The 21,400-nt window shown below is 38.9% G+C and overlaps 1 protein-coding gene across 9 annotated transcripts in view; it reads right to left on the bottom strand.

Moving 5' to 3' along the window:
- The window catches only part of AKAP13 (A-kinase anchoring protein 13), a 342,871-nt gene that overhangs the window by 163,216 nt on the left and 158,255 nt on the right, over window positions 1-21,400 (bottom strand). For all 9 annotated transcript variants that reach the window (XM_067695979.1, XM_067695923.1, XM_067695933.1 and 6 more), the window contains one exon: window positions 562-760. In XM_067695979.1, coding sequence (XP_067552080.1) covers window positions 562-760 — 199 coding nt within the window. The remainder of the gene's footprint in view (window positions 1-561; window positions 761-21,400) is intronic.

Below are 21,400 nucleotides of genomic sequence, written 5' to 3'. Positions count from 1 at the left end.
TAATGTTTTTATGTCTGGCAACAACTTTATCTTGAAGGCTTGAGTGGATTATAAAATCTTTATTGTTTTAGTGATCTTTCTACCACACAACTACCAATTTAAATATAGTAACACAGTCATCACTCATTGAAATAGCTGTGAAAAGGCTCCATTTCTGAGCATATTTGGTTCTTATTCTTCAGCAAAAATCTCAGAAACTGTTTAGCTCATTTCGTTTTATAAAGTTAAACCAACAAATTTATAGAGTTAAATAAATTTCCTTTTAAGCCAGGAAAATTTAGTTCTAGTTGTTGCATATTTCTGTATCTGCAAGGTGTATGTGTGTCTTTCGTTATTTTAAAAGCCTGGCCAAAAAAAAAAGAAAAATTCTCGCAGTCTCCTATTGCTACTACCCCAGTGCTGAGCTCTGTCTCTATAAATGCTAACATCTAATATAGCTAAAACGGCTTTACAGGTTTCACAATCTTTGAGGGAAGCACTGTTATGTTCTAATTATAGTAAGGCTCATTGGGGGAAGGGGTGAGGGCACAAAAGCCTGAAAATGGAAATTTTCTGTCTTACCATTAGCTGCTGTTGGATGTTCATAAGTTTAAAAATATGTCCAGTGCAACTGTCTCCAGGAAGTGGGGGTTCCTGGTGTGGTTCAGACTCAGAGGTTAATGTATAGACATCCAGCTCTCGGTGATGCCTCACAGAACAGTCTCCATAAGGGATTTCATAGGATAAACTGCTCCAGGAGTCTGGTTCTCCAGTATCCTCCCTGGAAGCAAGCAAACTCTGGTTAATATATATGTATATTCTATACATAATATACATGAATATATTATAATATTACTATATAATAACATATATATATATATGTGTATACAATATACATATATATGTATTCTGCCTCCCAGGCAAAGGTTTAACCCTCTAAGTCTTATGCAAAATTTTGAACCTCATTGCTCTTTGAGGCTCTGCAGCAGAAATTTGGTTTGCACAGTTCCCCAGTAATTCAGGCAAATAACTAACTGTTTCATTCTCTTCATAAGAGGTCATAAATGGGCTAAATGAAAACTGCAGGATTCCTCCCTAAGGATGTTCTTTTGATCAAGATAAAGAGAAGACTGGGATCCTAAAACAGTTAATATTATGCTCACAACCAAATAATGAGGAAATGTAAGGAGGATGGTTTTGCCCTGGTTTTCAAAAAAAGCAAGGCTTATGAAGTGTTTCTCTTAAAATGGGTTATACCATATGCTAAATGCAGTTGATCATATTGGGAAGGGAAGAACTAATCAATCCAATCCGTGCAAGGGCACTCCAATTTTTGTTAAAGATAGGTGGAGGAAGCACTCTCAAAATTCTCGAAGTCAACTATATAGAGGAAAACTATCAATATTATAATGCCTTATCATACTATACTTGTCAATATAATTATCAAATCCTATTTTGAATGAAGCACTTGGTTCCAAGAACTTTAAGCTATAACTTTAAATTTAAAAGACAAACAACTTTGCTCAACTCACATCATTATAGATACACCTCATATTCAAATAAAGCTGACAAATGCCCAGTATGTAAAAAAGCATTTCTGGGATAGGCCTCAAAACATGAATTCTCTTTACGTGGTTCTAATGAACCAGTACGCTGATATGGTATCCCAGAGATTCTGGAAGAAGGTGGAAGGTAGTGTTTGAGATCATTATCATGTTTTAAAATAAAAAATAAAACTAAAGAATTAAGAACTAATAGACATGCCATCCACTGACAAATATGAGAGGGAAACATTACTTCAACTCTCTCTCCAGTGTTCTGTCTACTAAATCATACCTGTCAGTTCTTAACAATTCACCAGAGAATAACTGGAATTTGAAAGCTAAAAATATGCTATAGTGGAAAACCTGTAACAAACTGGAGAGTCATACACTGGCTGAAGGTAACAATTAAGGCTGCTCCAAAAGAAAACTATTATAATTTCCATACTCAAGAGTGACTCCCAAACAGTTGCTTAAAATGAACTTAGCATATGCTATGCTAAATGTTTCATGCATTTACCAAGCTGCTCTACACTGAGCAAAGTGACCTCAAATAGAAAAGTACCTAAACGATACTCACTTAAAAGTTCAACTGAATGACTCAAGAAGTCAATCAGCTCCACCAAGTGAGGGGGAGGCAACGTCTCTGTAAATTCAACTTTGGAGCTTGGGTTGACATTGTCACTAACTCTGCTTAACTGTCTGACAAGGCATTACTGGCATATCTGCTTACTCAGATTACCACTTATAGCCATGCTCCAATTTAAAAAAAAAAAAAAAGGTATTTGAAAACAAACTTGATTTATACACCACCACTGAGTGTGAACCAAATACAACAAGCTAGGAGGGAACTGTTTGCCAAGGCAGAGGCAATTAAATAGTGATACAGTCCATTCCCAGCAAGATGGAGTTTTCTACCAACCTTGCCACTATTAATTCTCAAACTGCTTCTTTTCTAATATCTAAACCTTGGGAAATTGCCTTCTGTAACCACAAACTATTTATCTCCTACCTCTCCCATGCTCTCCCCTTCCAGAAGAATGTGCTTTTGTTGCCACAAGTGCTAACCCTTCAATCTCCCAATTCATCGTCCCTGTGGATTTTTGTTGCTTCCTAGCCCACCTAGAAACCAAAGACTAGTTAATGCAATTATTCTCCCACTGGCTTGCATGAATATCTGCTGCTATTGACACTCTTCAAACCCATCGTGCCTGTAGGTCTGGGTAAACCCCACCATTCAGCAAGTATTTGTGCCAGTATTCTTGGTGCTGGTGATACAAACGAAAATCCTTGTCCTGTTGAAGCATATATACTTAGCAAGGGAGACAAAAGCAATCAAGATAAATAAAACACCTAGAATTCTGGAAGACAGCAAGTGTGGTGGAGAAAATAAACCAGAGATGAGGGCTGCAATTTGAAATGTGGTGGGTCAGGGAAGGCCTCACCGAGGTGACATTTAAGCCAATGCACTGTCTGCTCTGTATTCAACACTGTATAAAACCTTGGCTGGATCCACTTGGCAAAGTTCTATGACTAAGAATGTTTACTGCAACATTAGGTGTAATAGTACTAAAGACTGGAAACACCCTAACCGAGTCAGTAACTAGAGGGATGTTTGGTAAATTAAAGAACAGATCTACAGACTATTATGGAGCCATTAAATATAACTGAAAAAACAGTTCAATAACATTGAAATCTATATTCAGTGGAATAAGCAAAATAAAAAGAGCAAAAAATATAAGTATAGACAGTAAACTGCACAATAAAAATAGTGTCAAGGTGGCTGGGTTATAGGTTTTCTTCTTCTCTGGGATTTTAATTAATGTCTTGAATAATTTTTTTAAGTTCCTATTCAGCCAGGCCTCGCTGCTGCTCTGTAATGCTTCTTACTCATGTGTGTTAATCCATCCCCACGGGGGTTACCAAAATGTTCTATAATTTCCTCAAAGGCCTAACATTAACCTTGTCTACTTCATTCTCAGGTGACCTTTTCTCCCATCTTAGTGAAAAGCTTGAGGCCATCTAACATGAACTAAACCCATCTTCAATCCACCCAAAAATGCCTGTGCCCGTCTCCTCTAACTTCAGGGCACCTCTCTATGCAGTGGGTTTGCTCTGTTCCACACCCCCGTCCTTAGGTAACTGGCTCAGTAATCACTCCCTGGATGCCTATAGTTTTCCACCTGCTTCTGGACTAGCTCCTTCCCCATCCACCTGCAAGTACCATGAAAACCTCACCAGTAGACACAGCAGAGGCAGGAAAAGGGATTACTGCACAGGCGCCCGCAGCAGCAGCAGCAATCTTTACTCAGCCCTGCAGACCAGCGGTTCTCTCTGAGGAATCCAGCCCCCAGGGGACATCTGACAATGTCTGGAGACATTTTTTGTTGTCACAACTTGGGGATGGGGAGGGGTCCTACAATGCACAGGACAGCTCCCTAGAAGAAAGAATCATCGGGCCCAAACTGCCAGTGGTGCTGGTGTTGAGAAATCCTGCTGTAAACCCCCGAACCCCTTTCTGTCTGCCCTCCTCTTCCTTCCCTTCTACCTCCTTACCAGCCATTTGAACAATTAAAGGCTTTGCGCCTACTCCCTCCCACTGCTACTAAAACTTCTGTCTCGGGTTCCACTGACAAAACAAATCTCCAAATCCAATGGCTTTTCTTTGTCTCCACTGTCCTTGAGTTTTGCAGCATCTTAAAATGGTGACCTGATTCTTCTTTTGACATTTATTCTCACTTGACATTCATAAAGAATCATCCTATTCACCCACTGCTTTCTCTGGCTTTTTCTTCTTCTTCTCACATCTTAGATGTGAACAGATGTCAACTTCCTGAACTTGGTCTTCTATTAAATGGTAGGCACGGTGCTAGATGCCAGGGCTACAAGGTTAAATATGATACCTTTCTCAAGAATAATGTAAACACACAGCCTAAGGTCAAACATGAATTACTATTAGATAGCCATAGTTTGGCCTACTGGTGTTACTGTCACCTCCATGGAAACGAAAAGCAGAAACAATCTCATGGGAGTTTTACCCTTATGAGTGTGGCATTTTATGCACTAAATATACCATATTTCATCAAAATTACAATGCTATTACTTGTAAAAGCAACATCATTTTCTGTATTACTAAGAAGGAAAAGAACTGTTGTGAGTTAAATTATGACACAAGTTAGAAAAATTTACATCTTAAAAGAGATAATACAGGGAATTCCCTGGCAGTCCAGGGGTTAGGACTCCTCGCTTTCACTGCCGAGGGCGCAGGTTCGATCCTTGGTTGGGGAACCGAGATACTGCAAGCTGCGTGGTGTGGCCAAAGGAAAAAAAAAAAAAGAGAGAGAGAGATAACAGAGTATAAATACAGTCAACTGTCCCTCTGAATACTGGTATGGGTGGTACAAACAGTTCAAATGAACAAACAGTTCCAACATCAACTGCTTAACTTCATTCGCCTGTGAGTCCCAAGCCTGCAACAAACGGACAGCAGATACAAGTGAAAAGGGCAGCTCAGAGGCTTTAGACAGACTTAAACACCTAAGACACTAGTTTTCAAACTTTTAAGTAGCTGAACAGTTTCAAATAAAGCCACATGCAGAAACAGAGTTGCTCTGGTGATAGGGGCAGTAGAGGGAAGGAAAGGCAAAGCCCAGCCCTCCCTCCAGCCACCATCCCTCCTAGGTGGGTTGTGAGACTGATACTAAACCCAAGGAGTAGCTAAATGTTCTTAATTCCCAAGGTACAGGCTTTCTTTATGTACAACTACCACATTTCCCACTTTAAGGTCATTCTCCTTGTTTAGTCTCCTTTGCACTTGTAGAATAACTACTCCATATTCTCCTGATTGAAGCCCTTTGTATGCTTACAGTTAGTAATTAAGTTGACCCCTCGGCTTTGTATTTCTGCCATGGAGAAGAATATGCCTGGGTATCTAAAATTTACCTTAGAAATACTCACAAAGCTTTTATGTAATCAAATCAAGTCTGGCAGGACAGAAAAGCACATCCATGAATGCACTAGAAATTCTAGTTATTTCAGCTGGTGAATTAAGAGGCACCATAGCCTCAGCTGAGGCTTTTTTAAAAAATGAGTGAAAGGGAAATCTGTAGATGAAGGAGTATAAATGCTGCGGGAAGGTTTACAGAGCTCTCCACGACCTTTCATTTTTCACCCCTATGAGGACACCACCACACTGAACAAAGAAGAGGGTATTTTTACTACCAGTTGTGGCAACTGTGCAGTATAGGCATTATTTCATTACTACGACATCAGATGGTATTGGCGTAGAATTTCTTAGATTGTTACATTCAACCACATCCCAGATCAGACTTCAAGATATAAGGACTGATATTATGATTACTGGAAACTTTCAATCATCCTGTCAGTAAGGCAATTAATGTTGCTTCCAACCATTCTCAGGCACCTTGAATTTCATCTGGAGTATCCAGCACAGTTCCAAGTGCAGTCTCCCACCTCTGAGCCCTGAAAGACTTGTTCTGCACCGTAACCTTTTCTTCATTCACCTGTAACCCCCTAAGGAGGAGCAGGACCATACACCTTCTGACTTGCTGGGTCTCACTGCTCTGCTTCATCTCCTGACACATTGTAGGTACTCAAATATTTGTTGGGATTTCACTCCAGGGCAAAAGAGTAGGGATATTCTTTATAAAAATGGTTTGAGATCACTAAGAACTCACTCTCTGTGAGAGGACAGATAACCTAAAGAAGTAATTCTAGTAAGACCCAATGTAGTGGCAGTAATGGCTTAAAAGGTCTAGCTGGTAAAGGAGACTAAAAAGTCATGACAACTGAATTCAGTATATGATAAAGATCAGGAGGAAAAAACATTGCTTGAAAGTATATTTTTGGCAGCTGGTGAAAAGTGAATATAAACTATATATTAGATAATCATAATATATTAATGTTATATTACTGATTTTGATAACTGCCCTGTTATAAGAACATGCTGAAATAATTAGGAATAAAGGGGCATGATGTCGGCAACAACTCTCGAAAGAGTTCAGTAAAATTCTATCCATCTATCTACACACACAGATAAAGCAAATAAAACATTAACAATTGGTGGATTTAGGTGAAGGATACACAGTGGTTCACTGTACTATTCTTCAATTTTTTTAAATTAATTAATTAATTTATCTTTGGCTGCATTGAATTTATTCATTGCTGCACGCAGGCTTTCTCTAGTTGTGGCGAGCGGGGGCTACTCTTTGTTGCGGTGCACGGGCTTCTCATTGTGGTGGCTTCTCTTGCTGTGGAGCACGGGCTCTAGGTGCGCAGGCTCAGTAGCTGTGGCACACGGGCTTAGCTGCTCCGCAGCATGTGGGACCTTGCCGGACCAGGGCTCGAACCCGTGTCCCCTGCATTGGCAGGGAGATTCTTAACCACTGTGCCACCAGGGAAGTCCCATTGTACTATTCTCACACCTTTTCTATGAGTTCAAAATTTTTCACAACAAAAAGTTAAATATAAAACATCAATTAAAAGAAAGGCATAGGGTAGTAATTCTTTCACTATTCTATGATTACTATTTACTTCAGGCAGGGAAGAAACTAATATTTGGGTATCTACTAAGAGACAGGCACCCTGATACCCCATATATTTAATCCTCATTCGAGTCTTTCAAAGAAGTGCTATTTCTAGTTCAGAGGAGGGGAAACTGAGACTCAGAAATACTAATTCATTTGCTTAAGATATAACACATACATCAGACTTTGATAAATCTGGCTTCAAATGACAAATTTTACCACTTAGGAGAAGTAAGTATTTGGGCTAGATATGTAGTCTCTTTGAGTATGTATCATAATCTGTAAAAAGACAGTAAGAGTCCCTTTAAAACTTGCAGTGGTAATTAAAGGGGACAGGAAACAAAGTATCTAATAACGCCTGGCACACAGGAGGCAGTCAGTAAACCTTAGTACTCAAATATATAATGGAGTAACATATCTGGATCCATGTTGGACTGACCCCAAAGCCTGTACTCTCCCCCCACACACACACCCCTAATGCTGCACTGCTTCCAGTGGAAAGGGCTGGTCTTTAATAGAAGCTCATCAGGTGCCACAGCAGGAAGCACTGAGGGTCATCTGAAGGCAGGATGGAGCAAAGAGGCCTTTAGGGGAAACATTTCTTCACGAATTAAAAGAATGTCCACTCCAGGCAGAACATTTTTCAACACACAAGCATTCTCCAATGAAAAGTTCTAAAGTCTGCCCTCTTCTGAGTTTCTCACAGAATGAGCAAATCAACCACAGTCATTCTCCGGTGTCTGGTGAGACTCTGACAAAGTGCAGGACAAATCGCAGAGCCCACATTCTACCTAGCTATTTTCAAAATGAGCACATTCTACTCACTTGAAGGACAGTATCAACTTGGGCATTTATCCCTTCAATCTTTTTCACAAATGACACCCCCAAACTGTTTACCACATTTTCCATAAAACTGACACCAATCAGTACCTACCTTTTCCTAATGGGAGAAAATATTCTACTCACCATAAGAAATCACCACAAATTCATCTAATTATGTTTAATTTAGATTTCCCTAGAGGCTAAATCACCAGGCAATATGAGGGGAAAAGCATGGGTATTGAGGTCTGCGTAGAATCTCATTTATGCCGTGATCTGATCTAAGAAAAATTATTTAGCTTCTATGAGCCAGAGGTTTTTTCCATCTGCTTTTTAAAAAGTGGGATAATACTAACTTTCTTACAGAGTTGTTTTAAGGATTAAAAGATACATGGATAGAGACAGCCTTACTATATATATGCCTAGTTAAGTACTCATTAAATATTGGGTTCTATTTCCTTCCACAAGCAAGGGGTACAACATAACCACTCTCTTTTACAGCTAAATTTAATTATTTAACAATGTGTCAAATACTGAGCTGTGTGTTTTACATATCACCTAATTTATTCTTTTAACTATCCTGTGAGGGAAGATACTATTACCCCAATTTGCAGATGAGGAAACTGAAACTGTGAGAAATTTAATAACTTGCCTAACAGTCTGTTAAGCCAGAATTTGGGCTGATATTCTAAACCACCACACAAAACTACCTCTGCTGCCTTTTTTTTTTTAATTTTTTAATTTAATTTAATTTATTTTTTTATACAGCAGGTTATTATCCATTTTATATACATCAGTGTATACATGTCAATCCCAATCGCCCAATTCATCACACCACCATCCCCAACCCCCCGCAGCTTTCCCCACTTGGTGTCCATACGTTTGTTCTCTACATCTGTCTCTCAACTTCTGCCCTGCAAGCCGATTCATCTGTACCATTTTTCTAGGTTCCACATATATACGTCTCTGCTGCCTATTTTGCACTAGAAAATGCAGACCAATGAAACAAACTAAATATTTTTAACATATGGACTTTGGAGGATTAAGTTTTGGAGATGCAAGTTCTAGATTGTTGTGCATTGTGGACATGGGTATAGTTTGTGGTCCACGGCTTTTGTGGTCATTCTTCTCTGTTCCTTTTCACTCTGAGGGGCTACTTGGGCTCTCTTACTCTATGGTTCCATGACTTTTGGAATACCTTGCTCCTCTAACAGTCGAAGTTCTCTATTTTCTAGCTTCACCTTATTACACTGCTTTCAAATCCTGAAAAATAATTTTTTTTTTTTTTTTTTTTTTTTTTGGCGGTACGTGGGCCTCTCACTGTTGTGGCCTCTCCCGTTGCGGAGCACAGGCTCCGGACGCGCAGGCTCAGCGGCCATGGCTCACAGGCCCAGCCGCTCCGCGGCATGTGGGTTCTTCCTGGGCCGGGGCACGAACCTGTGTCCCCTGCATCGGCAGGCGAACTCTCAGCCACTGCGCCACCAGGGAAGCCCCCTGAAAAATAATTTTTAATACCTACCATGATACTAGTTATATTTACATCAATATCTAATATACCAACATTCACAGGGTAAGTAAAAATTAGTCAAGTTTATACTAGATTAACATCTAAATATTTATTGATGTGATCAAGCTACTTATTTGTTGACTGTTCTTACTTAATCAGATTTAAGCCACCAACCTAATTCAACAAACTCTCAGGAATTAATTTTCAGATGCAATGTTAAGTCTAATTTTCCCACTAAAGCAAAGTTCTTAATCTTAACTGCATTTTAGAATTACCTGGAGAGCTTTTAAAAATCCTCATGTCCAGATCACACCTCACACGAACTAAATAAAAATCTCTGGAGGAGGCACTGAGGTATCAATATTTTTTAAAGGTTCCCAGGAGATTCTAACGTATAATTAGAATCCCCATGTGATTCTAATGTGCAGCTAAGGTTGTAAAACACCACATTAAAGTAACCTACAGGTCCCAATTCATTTACGTAAGTATAGCTAAGGCTAGCAAGACTGCAATGAATACTAGAGTTGTTAATATATCCTTTGACCTAATTATACAGTTCCCTGGAATTTATCCTATATAAATAATTTAACAGAAATAAAAATCAGTAAGTAAAAAATGAGGCTCACTGCAGCATTCATTAGTTAATTTCTGGGTTTTTTAAGATTAAAATTAACATTCAGTGTTAAATGGTTTAAATACTCATGATAAACAAAATATTTTAGATGGCCTAAAAGATAATTATAAAGACCAGAGAAATAGATTAAGAGGATGAAACAGTGAAAAAGTATCAGAATACAAAACAGAATATCAGCTGCAACTATTTAAGCAATTCCATGCAATGTGGGACGTAATATCTGATAATAAAATAAACCTGTCTTCTGGTGGCAGCATTATGAATAATTTTGTTATGTAAACGTAATTGTTTTAAAAAAATGCAATTCTTCCCTCCCTGTTATCGTTCTTGCTTCTGGCCTAAGTCAAAGACAGAGGCAGCTTAGTGCAGGCATTGTCGAGAGTTGCATCAAGGGAACATGGAGATATAAACCACAACACAGGGACTTCCCTGGTGGTCCAGTGGTTAAGAATCCACCTTCCGATGCAGGGGACACAGGTTCGATCCCCGGTTGGGGAACTAAGTTCCCACATGCTGCAGGGCAACTAAGCCCCCACGCCACAACTACAGAGCCCATGCACTCTGGAGCCTGCGGCCCACAACCAGAGAGCCTGCGAGCTGCAACTACTGAGTCCGCGCACTGTGGAGCCCGCGTGCCACAACTAGAGAGGCCATGCACTCTGGAGCCCACGTGCCACAGCTAGAGAACCCGTGTGCCGCAACTACTGAGCCTGTGTGTTGTGGAGCCTGCGTGCCACAACTAGAGAGCCTGTATGTCGCAACTACTGAGCCCAAGTGCCGTAACTACGAGCCCACATACCACAACTACTGAGCCCGCATGCCACAACTGGAGAGAAGCCAACGCACCACAACTAGAGAGAAGCCCACGCACTGCAATGAAAGATCCTGCATGCTGCAACTAAGACCTGACACAGCCAAGAATAAATAAATATTTAAAAACAAAAAAAACCACAACCCAGAAGTCTCAGCTTGGACTCTGATACAGTTACATTTAATTCATCCCCAGAACAACACCAGGCACTTCAAACAGATCTTCAGCTAAGAAGCAACCCAGATGGATCAATTTCTACTCACTCAGTAATGCATCCTCTCTTTCTCAGCCCCCTCACTTCCCAGATGACTTTAGGTCAGCTAAATGATGGAGATTTCTATTTAAATATTACTGGGTTTATCCTTATATAAAGATAGATTGATCTCTCATAGAACTTATGATTCTCTGCCTATTCCATGACAGTTATTGGCTTAATACCTACTTATGTATGTCCTTTGCCTACAAAGTGCCTGATGTTACTTAATAAGAGTGAGAAACACAGGCACGTGGGAATTATTTTGAAAGGGAGAACATCACTGTTGACTAAAATTAAATTCTAGGTTGGGAAAAGAGACAGAAATGCTTACAAAATAGTCTGAAACTTGGGAAGAAAAATAGAACTGTATGAAGTAACTTCAGACAGATGACAGAAAACAAATCAGGAAGAAAAATCCAATATCCAACTATTAGAAGAGAGGTAATATGTCTTTAAAATGTTAGTTTCTTCTTCTTTAGCTTTCTCATGGAGCAAACACACAAACAAAATCAAACAGCAACCCTATATGTTTACCGATTTAAATAACTTATTCATAATAGAGGGAAAGGAACGCACATCCATTTTTTCCAATCTTATTTCTGACAAGCACTTGAAACTCAATATGATAGAAAGACTAAGAGCTAAATATGAATCCCAAACTCCAATGTAATGGTGACCATTAAAATCAGTTGAGTAACAGGCTTCCAACAGTGAAGATTCCATGATTCTATAGATAAGCTATTTGTTCTACTTATAGAAACTGATAACTTTAATACAAGTCATCACTCTGTAAACTAGCTTTTCCAGTTCAGGAAAAAGAAAAAGAATTTTTGTTCATTAATCTGGGCAGGACTCTTATCTTCAGGCATGAAGTTCATTTGACTTTATAGCAGGTTACTGTCATTAAAATTTAAGAAAAGAACCCATACTTAAGTCCAATAAGCTTCTAATGATCGTGTGTATTTTTATAAACCCCACTGCCCTTATTCAACACTTTTCATAATTCAATTGATGAAATGGATTAATCTTACTTAGAAGCAGTTAGATAAGTAAAATAAGTCAAAATAAAGACTAGTCACAGACAGATGTGACTTTTTTTCAGGTCTCCTCTAAGTTGCTACCTTTGCAGAAACCATAAAACATTGATCTACTCTCCCTGATTACAGAACTATACAATAAGTAGATTAAATGTGTCAGATGAGAACTTCTCAAACTATGAATTTCCAATTCATCACAGAAGTAAAAATTCTAAAAATTACTAGAAAAACAAAATTTACAAGATAAAAAACTTATGCCCAAAGTTTTAATAGATTCAATAGACATATAATTACTCTGTCAAATTACTATTAAAAGTTTCTAAACACATACAGTACTCTCATTATACATTATACTGATCTCATCATGGACCAGTGACAAAGAGTTGGCAGATCAGCCCTGATCCAGGGCCTCCCTCATTTTGAACAGCAGTGTGTTATACGACAGAGATCCCTCCAGACTGCGAGGAACCATATTTTACATTCTTAACATCTAGAGACCCTGGAGAGAAGTGGCAACAGAAAGGAAAGTCATGGCATAGACTGGAATATGGAATGTGGTACCAGCTACGGACCCACTGGACAAGTTTCCTTTTGTCCCAAGGTATACTTCACATTGTCCTGGAAAAGCTGAAAACTAACTCAATAATATTCAAGAGTATTTTAAAAGTTCAATCCCAAACAGTGTTTATAATTATTATTTTTAGAAAATCAAAAGCACCTAAAAAATCCACTTTAACAGACACGTCACCAAGAACTTCTGCAATTTACTGACATGATTTCCTTTAACCAAATGTGAAATACCAGGAAACTAATCACTGTACATAATAAAAATGATACAGTTGACCCTTGAACAACACAAGTTTGAACTGCACAGGTCCCACATATACATGGATATTTTTCAATAAAGACGTATAGTACTACACAATCTGCGGCTGCTTGAATTTGAGGCTGCGCAACTGCAGATATGGATGGCCAACGATGGCACCTGAGCATCCATGGATTTTGGTATCAGTGGCAGGTCCTGGAACCAACCCCCCATGGATACTGAGGGACTACTGTACACTGTAAAGCAGTACCCAGCTTTTCAGAGCTCTTTCATTATAAATACCATTTTTAATATTCCAAGTGATAAGGCTGATGTTCTGCGTGTAGACGAAGAACAAAGTTCGGGTAAACCAACCAAGGTTTCACAGAGCTAAGGGCTGAATGAAGGTTAAAATACAATTTTTTAAATTCATTCCAAGCAATCTATTCCTAAGCAATTTAGTATAGTAACTTATGCGGATTAATGAGCTAAAAGAAAAGCTACAAGCTAAATGTTTCTTTAGATTACCCTTAAAAAAGGTACTAAGAAGTATCCTACTGAACACCTGTATCTTAACAAACTCATTTTCATATTAGCACATATTCTCTAAAATGGTATATGTATAAAAAAACCCTAGAAGATATTTACAGCATAAACATATAGAGAATTTTAACTTACTCTGTACAAGTTTAAAATGAAAATCTAAATCCTATTAAATAGGAGGGAACTGGGTTACACATGTGGCAATTACAAAAACACTATTTCTCAGTATATGAAAAGCTCTGTATGAATACTTGTTTTCAAATGTTCATATACATATTTTTCTATTGCTAAATAAAATGTTACCAAAAGTCCATTGAAAAGATGGTATGCCACTGTATTACAAATGCATTCTACCAGGAATTTGGTCTTCTCTGTTCTTAAGTTCATATTTCAAGATATTTAAAAAAAACATATTTTCAGAAAATGAATAGTCTAGGTTATGTATTTTTTCATTTATTCATTCAAACATTCAACAAACATTCATGCAGTATCTTTTATGTTCCTAGGTACAAGAAATATATTGATGAATAAATAAGACAGCCAAGCTTCCTACCATAATGGAACTTATAGTATAGAGGGGTATGATTATAGTTAGAGGTAAGTGCTTTAAGGAAAATAAAACAAGGTGTTTAGCACAGAAAATTCCCTGGAGTGGAGACAGTGGCTTCTGAAGATAGGTGTCAGGAAAATCTTTCAGGAGATAAGGCAATTGATCTGAATCATACAAAAGAGCCAGCATGTGGAGTTTACTGGGACAGAATGTATCAGGCAAAGGGTACAGCAAGTACAAAGAGCCTGAGGTAGGAACCAGCTGGCCAGTGCAGCTGGGGCCAGTGTAGCTGTGCAGTGAAAGCAAAGGAAATAAAGAGAATATTATGAAATGAGGTCTGAGAGTTGTACAGAGTTTGGATCTCATGGAGCTTTGCAGATCATGTAGGAACCAGAATTTTATTTTGAATGAGGTGAGAACATATTAGAAGGAGGAAGTCAAAGGAGAAAAAAAGCAAAGAATGAAGCCAGCAATACTAGTACAATTAGTATGGTACCAGGTGTATATTACTGACTTTTAATCCTTACAACCAATTTGAGGCAGGGGTCAGTGTATTTCCATTTTTCATGTGAGGACACTTAGGCTTAAGGAACAGCTTGCCCCAGTTCACAGTTAGTAAGTGAAAAGGCCAGAACTTGTACCCAGATCTAATTCTAAAACTTCTGTACCTCTTTACACTATCCACAGTAATACTTACCCTCTAATAGTTTCAAACTATGAGCACATATTCAAATTATGCAAATTCTAAGTCTGATATAATATTTATCAGAAGCTAATCAGGTATATTGGGTTTTCTGTTATAAATTTTATAATATCCACAGCAAATTTTCAACTGTAGAAAAACACAAATCAAGACGCCATTCCTCAGAGAGAGGATTACATCATCCAAACTGAGTATCCATAGCTGGCCCAAAACCTCAAGGTTTATGTATGTGGTACAACAAAATTCAATAAGCTCAGAATGAATTCCAACTTATTTCCCAGCATTCCGGTTGTTATGCAACAGTCAACAACCAATCAACCTCTGCCTTCTTACCTTGTCTAGCACGTTGCAACTCAAGAAGAAAGTTCAGTATGATGCTAACGTAAATGTAAAACCCTGTCAAATCAACTGCAGAGAAAAACATTTTTCCGGTACTAGTCATTCAGGCGGAAGCTCAAAGGTACTTGCTAAGATACAGCAAAAAGCCAGATCAAATGGCAGAGAATAAACAATGAAGGTCAACAATGCAACAGTCTGGAAGCTGATACTCACTTATGGCTGCCCAAGCACCACGAGTATCGCAAGCCCATCCTATTTGGGTCCTGGCTTTAACAGCAGAGGAAACCCAGCAGGCATGTTTTGCTCAGTCTACTTCTGACAGGAACTGCAGCATCTAGTTCCTTATTTGAGGGTTACAGCAATATCGTCGATGAAACCACATCACCCTAACAGTGCCAAACCTCAAGGAGTCCTACAGAATCAACCACAGCTCCACTGAGATGGAGTGGGAGAGGCTAAATGCCAGAAAAGGGGGAGGGAGGGGGAGGGAGGGGGAGGGAGGGGGAGGGAGGGGGAGGGAGGGGGAGGGAGGGGAGGGAGGGGGAGGGGAATCACTGATCCACCTCAAAATGAATAGGAGGCTACTACCTTAGGCGTCAGTAGGGAACTCACTGCTAGACTAGTTATGCATTCACAAACATGCAGATTCACTAGAAATTTTGGCACTGATACTCTGTTTTTGTCCTCCCTCCTTCCTTTTTGACATAGTACTGCCACTCTGCCCTTAACAGCTAGAATGGGAAGAGCGCAAAGGAAAAAGAACACATAATTTGAACAAACTACTGTGCATCAGCAATTTGGTACAAATTCTATGCTGTTAAATAATTTATAACAAAAGTTTTATAAGGCAATGGTTAGAACACAAGCTGGAAAGTTGGACAGACTTGGTTTGACTCCTTACTGTGACGTTAACCCTGTGGGATCTTGGACTACTTACCCAAATTTCTCTGCAGCTCAATTTCCTCATCTGTAAAGTGGGAGTGACTAGGTTTGCTGTGAGGTCAAATGACCTCGAATGTAAAGTGTTACCAGCATAACGTTTGGCTCTCCCAAAGTGCTCAATAAATTGTGACTATATGGGTGAGTTTGACCAGGAAAAAATACATCAGAAACTAGATGGTGGTGCAAAGAGATGTCATATTCATGTAAAGCTGAGTGACTTTCCAATGACTCTTCATTCCTAGCTCTCCAAATAAAGGGACATGCTAAAGCTCCTAACAACTTTATAAGCATGTTCTCATTTAATCCTAACAGACCTATGAGGTTCATGCTATCATTTCCCATTTTACAGATGAGGAAACTAAGGCTCACAGATGACAAGCAATAGGGATGCACTAAAGTTCAGCTCTGCCATTTTTTTTGAATTTTTATTTTTGGCTGTGTGGACTCTCTAGTTGTGGTGCGTGGGCTTAGATGCCCGGCATGTGGGACCTTAGTTCCCCAACCAGGGACTGAACCTGCGTCCCCTGCACTGGAAGGTGGATTCTTAACCACTGGACCACCAGGGAAGTCCAGCTTTGCCATTTTTAAGGCCAAACAATAGAATGTCTACCAAACATGTATGTGATCAACGATCAAGTACATAATTTAAAGTGCACATCTCCTCATCTGCTTTTGACGCAAAAATTCTAATGACCACTTAAAGCATAAATGTGTATTTACTATAAGAGTAAAACACTACAATAATTAGTGTTTGTGAAAATTGTTAATGCTATGCACAATACAAGAGTATTTCAAATGATTAAATTAATAGAGAAATAGCTTGACAGTTAATATAATTAAGAGAGTGCAATGGCTAGATAACTTTACAAAGATCATTTACCTTTTCTGAGCCACAACTGTTTATAACAATTTAAATGACAGAAGAATTACAGAATTATAGATATTATATTATATTAAAAAAATCCTAATTCTGATTAACTTTTTGTTAACTCATTCATAACATTAAATAAACATTCACTAGAATAAATGTTTTAAGTTGTACATATCTCTTTCCATTTAAGCCAAGTGTCCTTCAAGGGAAAATTCTATTTGTAAATTAGTCATATCTTAAAAAAAAAAAAAATTAAAAGCAGAATGTCAACACTGCCACCTCCAAATTTACAAGGAGAAATGGCCAAAACCATGTATAACAACTAAGACAAATCATCCTCAATCCAGATATAAATGTATGAAGAAATGTATTAGAAAAAAATGAGGTACCTCAAATATGTTTTGGTTTTGCTAACCAAATACTTCAAGGATATAACAATATACAGCCGTGCCTCAGTATCCGCAGGGGATTTGTTCCAAGACCCCCCACGTATACCTAAATCTGTGGATGCTCAAGTTCTTTATATAAAATGGCATAGTATGTAGTTATAAGTGTATATGGACACTAAACATTTGAACAAAACCTTGTCAAAATGATTGTTTTACAGTGTTAAACAAGTTCAGCAGCTCAAGTACCTTTGAGATTCAATAAATCAAGAATCCTAAGTACAAAATTCTGGAAAATTCTGAAAAAAAAAAAGTTCTGGAAAAACTCCCCTGAATTATAATCTCTATCACCCACCTGCTCAGAGGTACTAATGCTCCAGCAGAAAGTGAGTGTGCTGTTAATGAATCGAGAGCAATCTAGAAGCTGGTAATGCTGAGAAATTATTGTTCTTCCACTATAAACTTTTAAAATAAGACTATTAAATCTTAATAAACATACAGAATTACATTTTATACTATTCCATATTTATTCCTGTACGACACAACTTCATTCTACACTGGTGATATTCAGCTTTGGTCACATATTGATTTTAGCCAAAATGTTTATTCAACAACCCTTATTTTTTTCCTTGCTTAAAAATCATTTTTATTTTTGTTAATAATAAATGCAGGTAAAAATTTCAAGTCATTCTTTCTATTGGTATGCCTTGAAGGAAATTTCAAAATTGATCAAATAATGTGTAATATACTAAAGGTTTGTATTTTTTAGAGGGTAGAAGGTGCCAACTGATCCTTCATTTTTCTCACATACACCTATCAACCTATCAACGTGAACTCCAGGTTCACGTTTACTTCCACCTGGGTCTGTAGTGAAGTCAGAAATACTTTCAAAAATCACATGCTGTTGCCATAGAGAATTTGTTACCACAGGTTAAGCTGTGTAACTTCATAACTCTGAAGAAAACCTCTGAGGCCTAAATGTTACACCAAGAACAAACATAGGCTGGGGCCATTTGCGCGCATACAGCAGGGAGAAAAAAGAAGTGTACGGTAGGAACCACAAGACATATGAAATGGCTTTGTTATTCCAACCAACTTCCAATACCCACGCATCTTCTTAGAAAGCCCAAGACAGTGTAAAAGGCCATGGGTTTTGGATTTGCAACCTGGTTCAAATTACTGCTCCGTAACTAACCAGCTATGGTGATCACCTTGTGATCTGAAGATAATATGCCCACCCCCAAAGGGTCTGGGAGAGGAGAAAACGTGAGAATTTGCACAAAATGCCTAACGCAAATACAATAAATGGTAACTAGCGTAATTGTTAAATACATACAAACATTATTCTCAGAAAGTACATTTTGCAATTTTCCAGCAGGTTGCCAGATAGGGCAATCCTGAGATTAGTAGTTGAATGCTTTAAAAAAACTATGAAATGTCAAAATTCTTAAAATGCTTCAGTGAGAAATTTACCAAAAAAAGGGGGAAAAAAAGTCACTCAAAGTCAGATCTATGAATCACTGTCATTAAATTAGTTTGGTTATAAGTCTGACAATGTTACCAAACATGCCTCCTCACAAAATTCTATTAAAAGAGTTTAAAAACAACCAAACGGGGCTTCCCTGGTGGCGCAGTGGTTGAGGGTCTGCCTGCCGATGCAGGGGGTGCGGGTTCTTGCCCCGGTCCAGGAGGATCCCGTGTGCCGCGGAGCGGCTGGGCCCGTGAGCCGTGGCCACTGGGCCTGCGCGTCTGGAGCCTGTGCTCTGCGACGGGAGAGGCCGCAGCAGTGAGAGGCCCGCGTACCGGAAAAAAAAAAAACAAAACGACAGGCTTGTGAATAATGGCAACTTACTAACTATATGGCCTTGGGCAATCTAGCCTCTCTGGGTCTATTTTCTCATCTGTAGAAAAGTACTGACTGTTATTAACTATGTCTTAGACGTTTCTGGAAAGGTTTTAAATAAGAACACATGTAAAGCACCAATGCAGCAGGTAATCCACATTCAGTAACTGTTACTGCCCTTCCTCCTCTTCCTAGTTTCCACTTAGTCCTACCACCTTATCTTTACCAAAACACAAAGATCCAGATCTTACAATGAGAAAGGAGGATGAGTGAATGGATAAATGGATGGATAGATGGGTAGGACTTAGGCCGGAGAAATATAAAGTAAAAAAAAAAAAAAAGAAAGAAAGAAAGAAAGAATTTTTGCTCTCTGGCCATTATTCTGAAGATTAAGTTTGTACATTTGTTTCATCCTTTCCCCTCCTAAGCAAAAGCAAAGGCTCCAAACTTGTTTTACACCAGATTGGGCTACTGAGGACTCACCTGTCTAGTACCTGAAGAGAACCCTAAAAAGGCAGCCACTATGTCAACAGAACATCTTGCTCAACAGGACTCGGTTCCATTGTGAAATATGTACACTTGAGTACTAGCTACTCTACCACCTGACCCTGACCCAGGTTTCAAGTGCAAATGTGTCAAAAGAAGGACTTGGGAACTACAGACACAGACTGAGAGGGGCCAATACTGCATGCTACAATAATAAACCACTGACTGAGAGCCTAGTGTTCGCCAGGCTGGGTCTGTGCTCTGCATATGCACATGGGTCATCTCAACCTAAGCAGATCGTTCACTGGACTCTGAGCCTGAGCCTGGTTTGTAGCCTTGTGATGTTGGGCAACTCACTTTACCTCTCTGGCCTCAGTTTCCCTGATTATAAAACAGGGATAATGCCACCGACCCTCTCATTAGGCTGTCAGGAGAATCAAAATGTAAAAAGACAGCCTAAGGGTAACCAAAAATAGTTTTAAAACCGTATGATGGGTAATACAAATGTAAAGATTTTAGTGAGGGTCTTGTTCTCCTCAGGAAAGTAGAGGCTAGGACTAAATGGAAAGCCTATTACCCTTTCCTAATGAAGTGCTTTTCATCCAGTATCCCAGGGGCCTTTTCCCAAGTCTCTTTCCTTCTGTCAAATTTTTGTAGACGGAAGAATATGGGTCTTGGAATTCCACAGATGTGTGTGTACTAGTAGCTCTACCATTTCTATAAAGCCTTGGCTAGTTACTTCAATTCTCTGAGCCTCCATATTTCATCTGTAAAACAGATAATACATATTTCAAAAGGTTGTAATAAGGTTAAAACGAAACATTATGTGTAATGTACCAACCATGACTTCTAGTGCATTGTAGGCATTCAACAAATAAAGATTTGTTGAACTGATACTGAAAATGAGATGAAGTATGAGGACAAATACTTTTTTCTTAATTAAATATTGACATGTCGTGAATTATTTATTTATTTATTTTTGGCTGTGTTGGGTCTTCGTTTCTGTGCGAGGGCTTTCTCTAGTTGTGGCAAGAGGGGGCCACTCTTCATCGCGGTGCGTGGGCCTCTCCCTATCGCAGCCTCTCTTGTTGAGGATCACAGGCTCCAGACGCGCAGGCTCAGTAATTGTTGTTCATGGGCCCAGTTGCTCCGCGGCATGTGGGATCTTCCCAGACCAGGGCTCGAACCTGTGTCCCCTGCATTAGCAGGCAGATTCTCAACCACTGCGCCACCAGGGAAGCCCGAGGACAAATACTTTTAAACTCACTCTTAGGGCAAATAAAATATTTTCGCACTTTTATGTCAACACTAGAGAGTTGAAATTCTTCAAAGATATACTCTTCCTGTAAGAGTAACAGCATTGTAAATGATTCCTTACCAATCTAGAGTTCCTAGTTCCATCAACATCACAGCATATATCAGAGAGCCAAACTAATTTTTTAAAGTGTTATCTATTACACAAGGGAATAATTGCAAACTCTTATTAAATAGGGATGTCCAAATGCTGCCTGAAAATACTTCAAGACTGTGTCCATACTTTCTTAATGTATGAAAAATTGATACAGGCCTAGAAGGAAAGGAAAATTAAGAGCAATAATAGATAACATTTATGTCAGTCACTGTTTTATGCCCCTCTCTCACTGATATGTTATGCATTCTTTTGTTCATTTCTCAAAGCAACCCCCTGAAGATAGTCCTCTTATTCTTCCCATGTTACAAACAAGGCACTGAGGAGGTGAAGTGGATCACCCAAGATCACATCGCTCCATGAGAGGCAGACCATGGAGTCAAAACTAGCCTGC

This window comes from Pseudorca crassidens, chromosome 1, assembly GCF_039906515.1.
Source record: "Pseudorca crassidens isolate mPseCra1 chromosome 1, mPseCra1.hap1, whole genome shotgun sequence".
Lineage (NCBI taxonomy): Eukaryota > Metazoa > Chordata > Mammalia > Artiodactyla > Delphinidae > Pseudorca > Pseudorca crassidens.
Note: the sequence above shows the minus strand (reverse complement) of the source record. Positions and strands in the feature narration are given on the sequence as shown.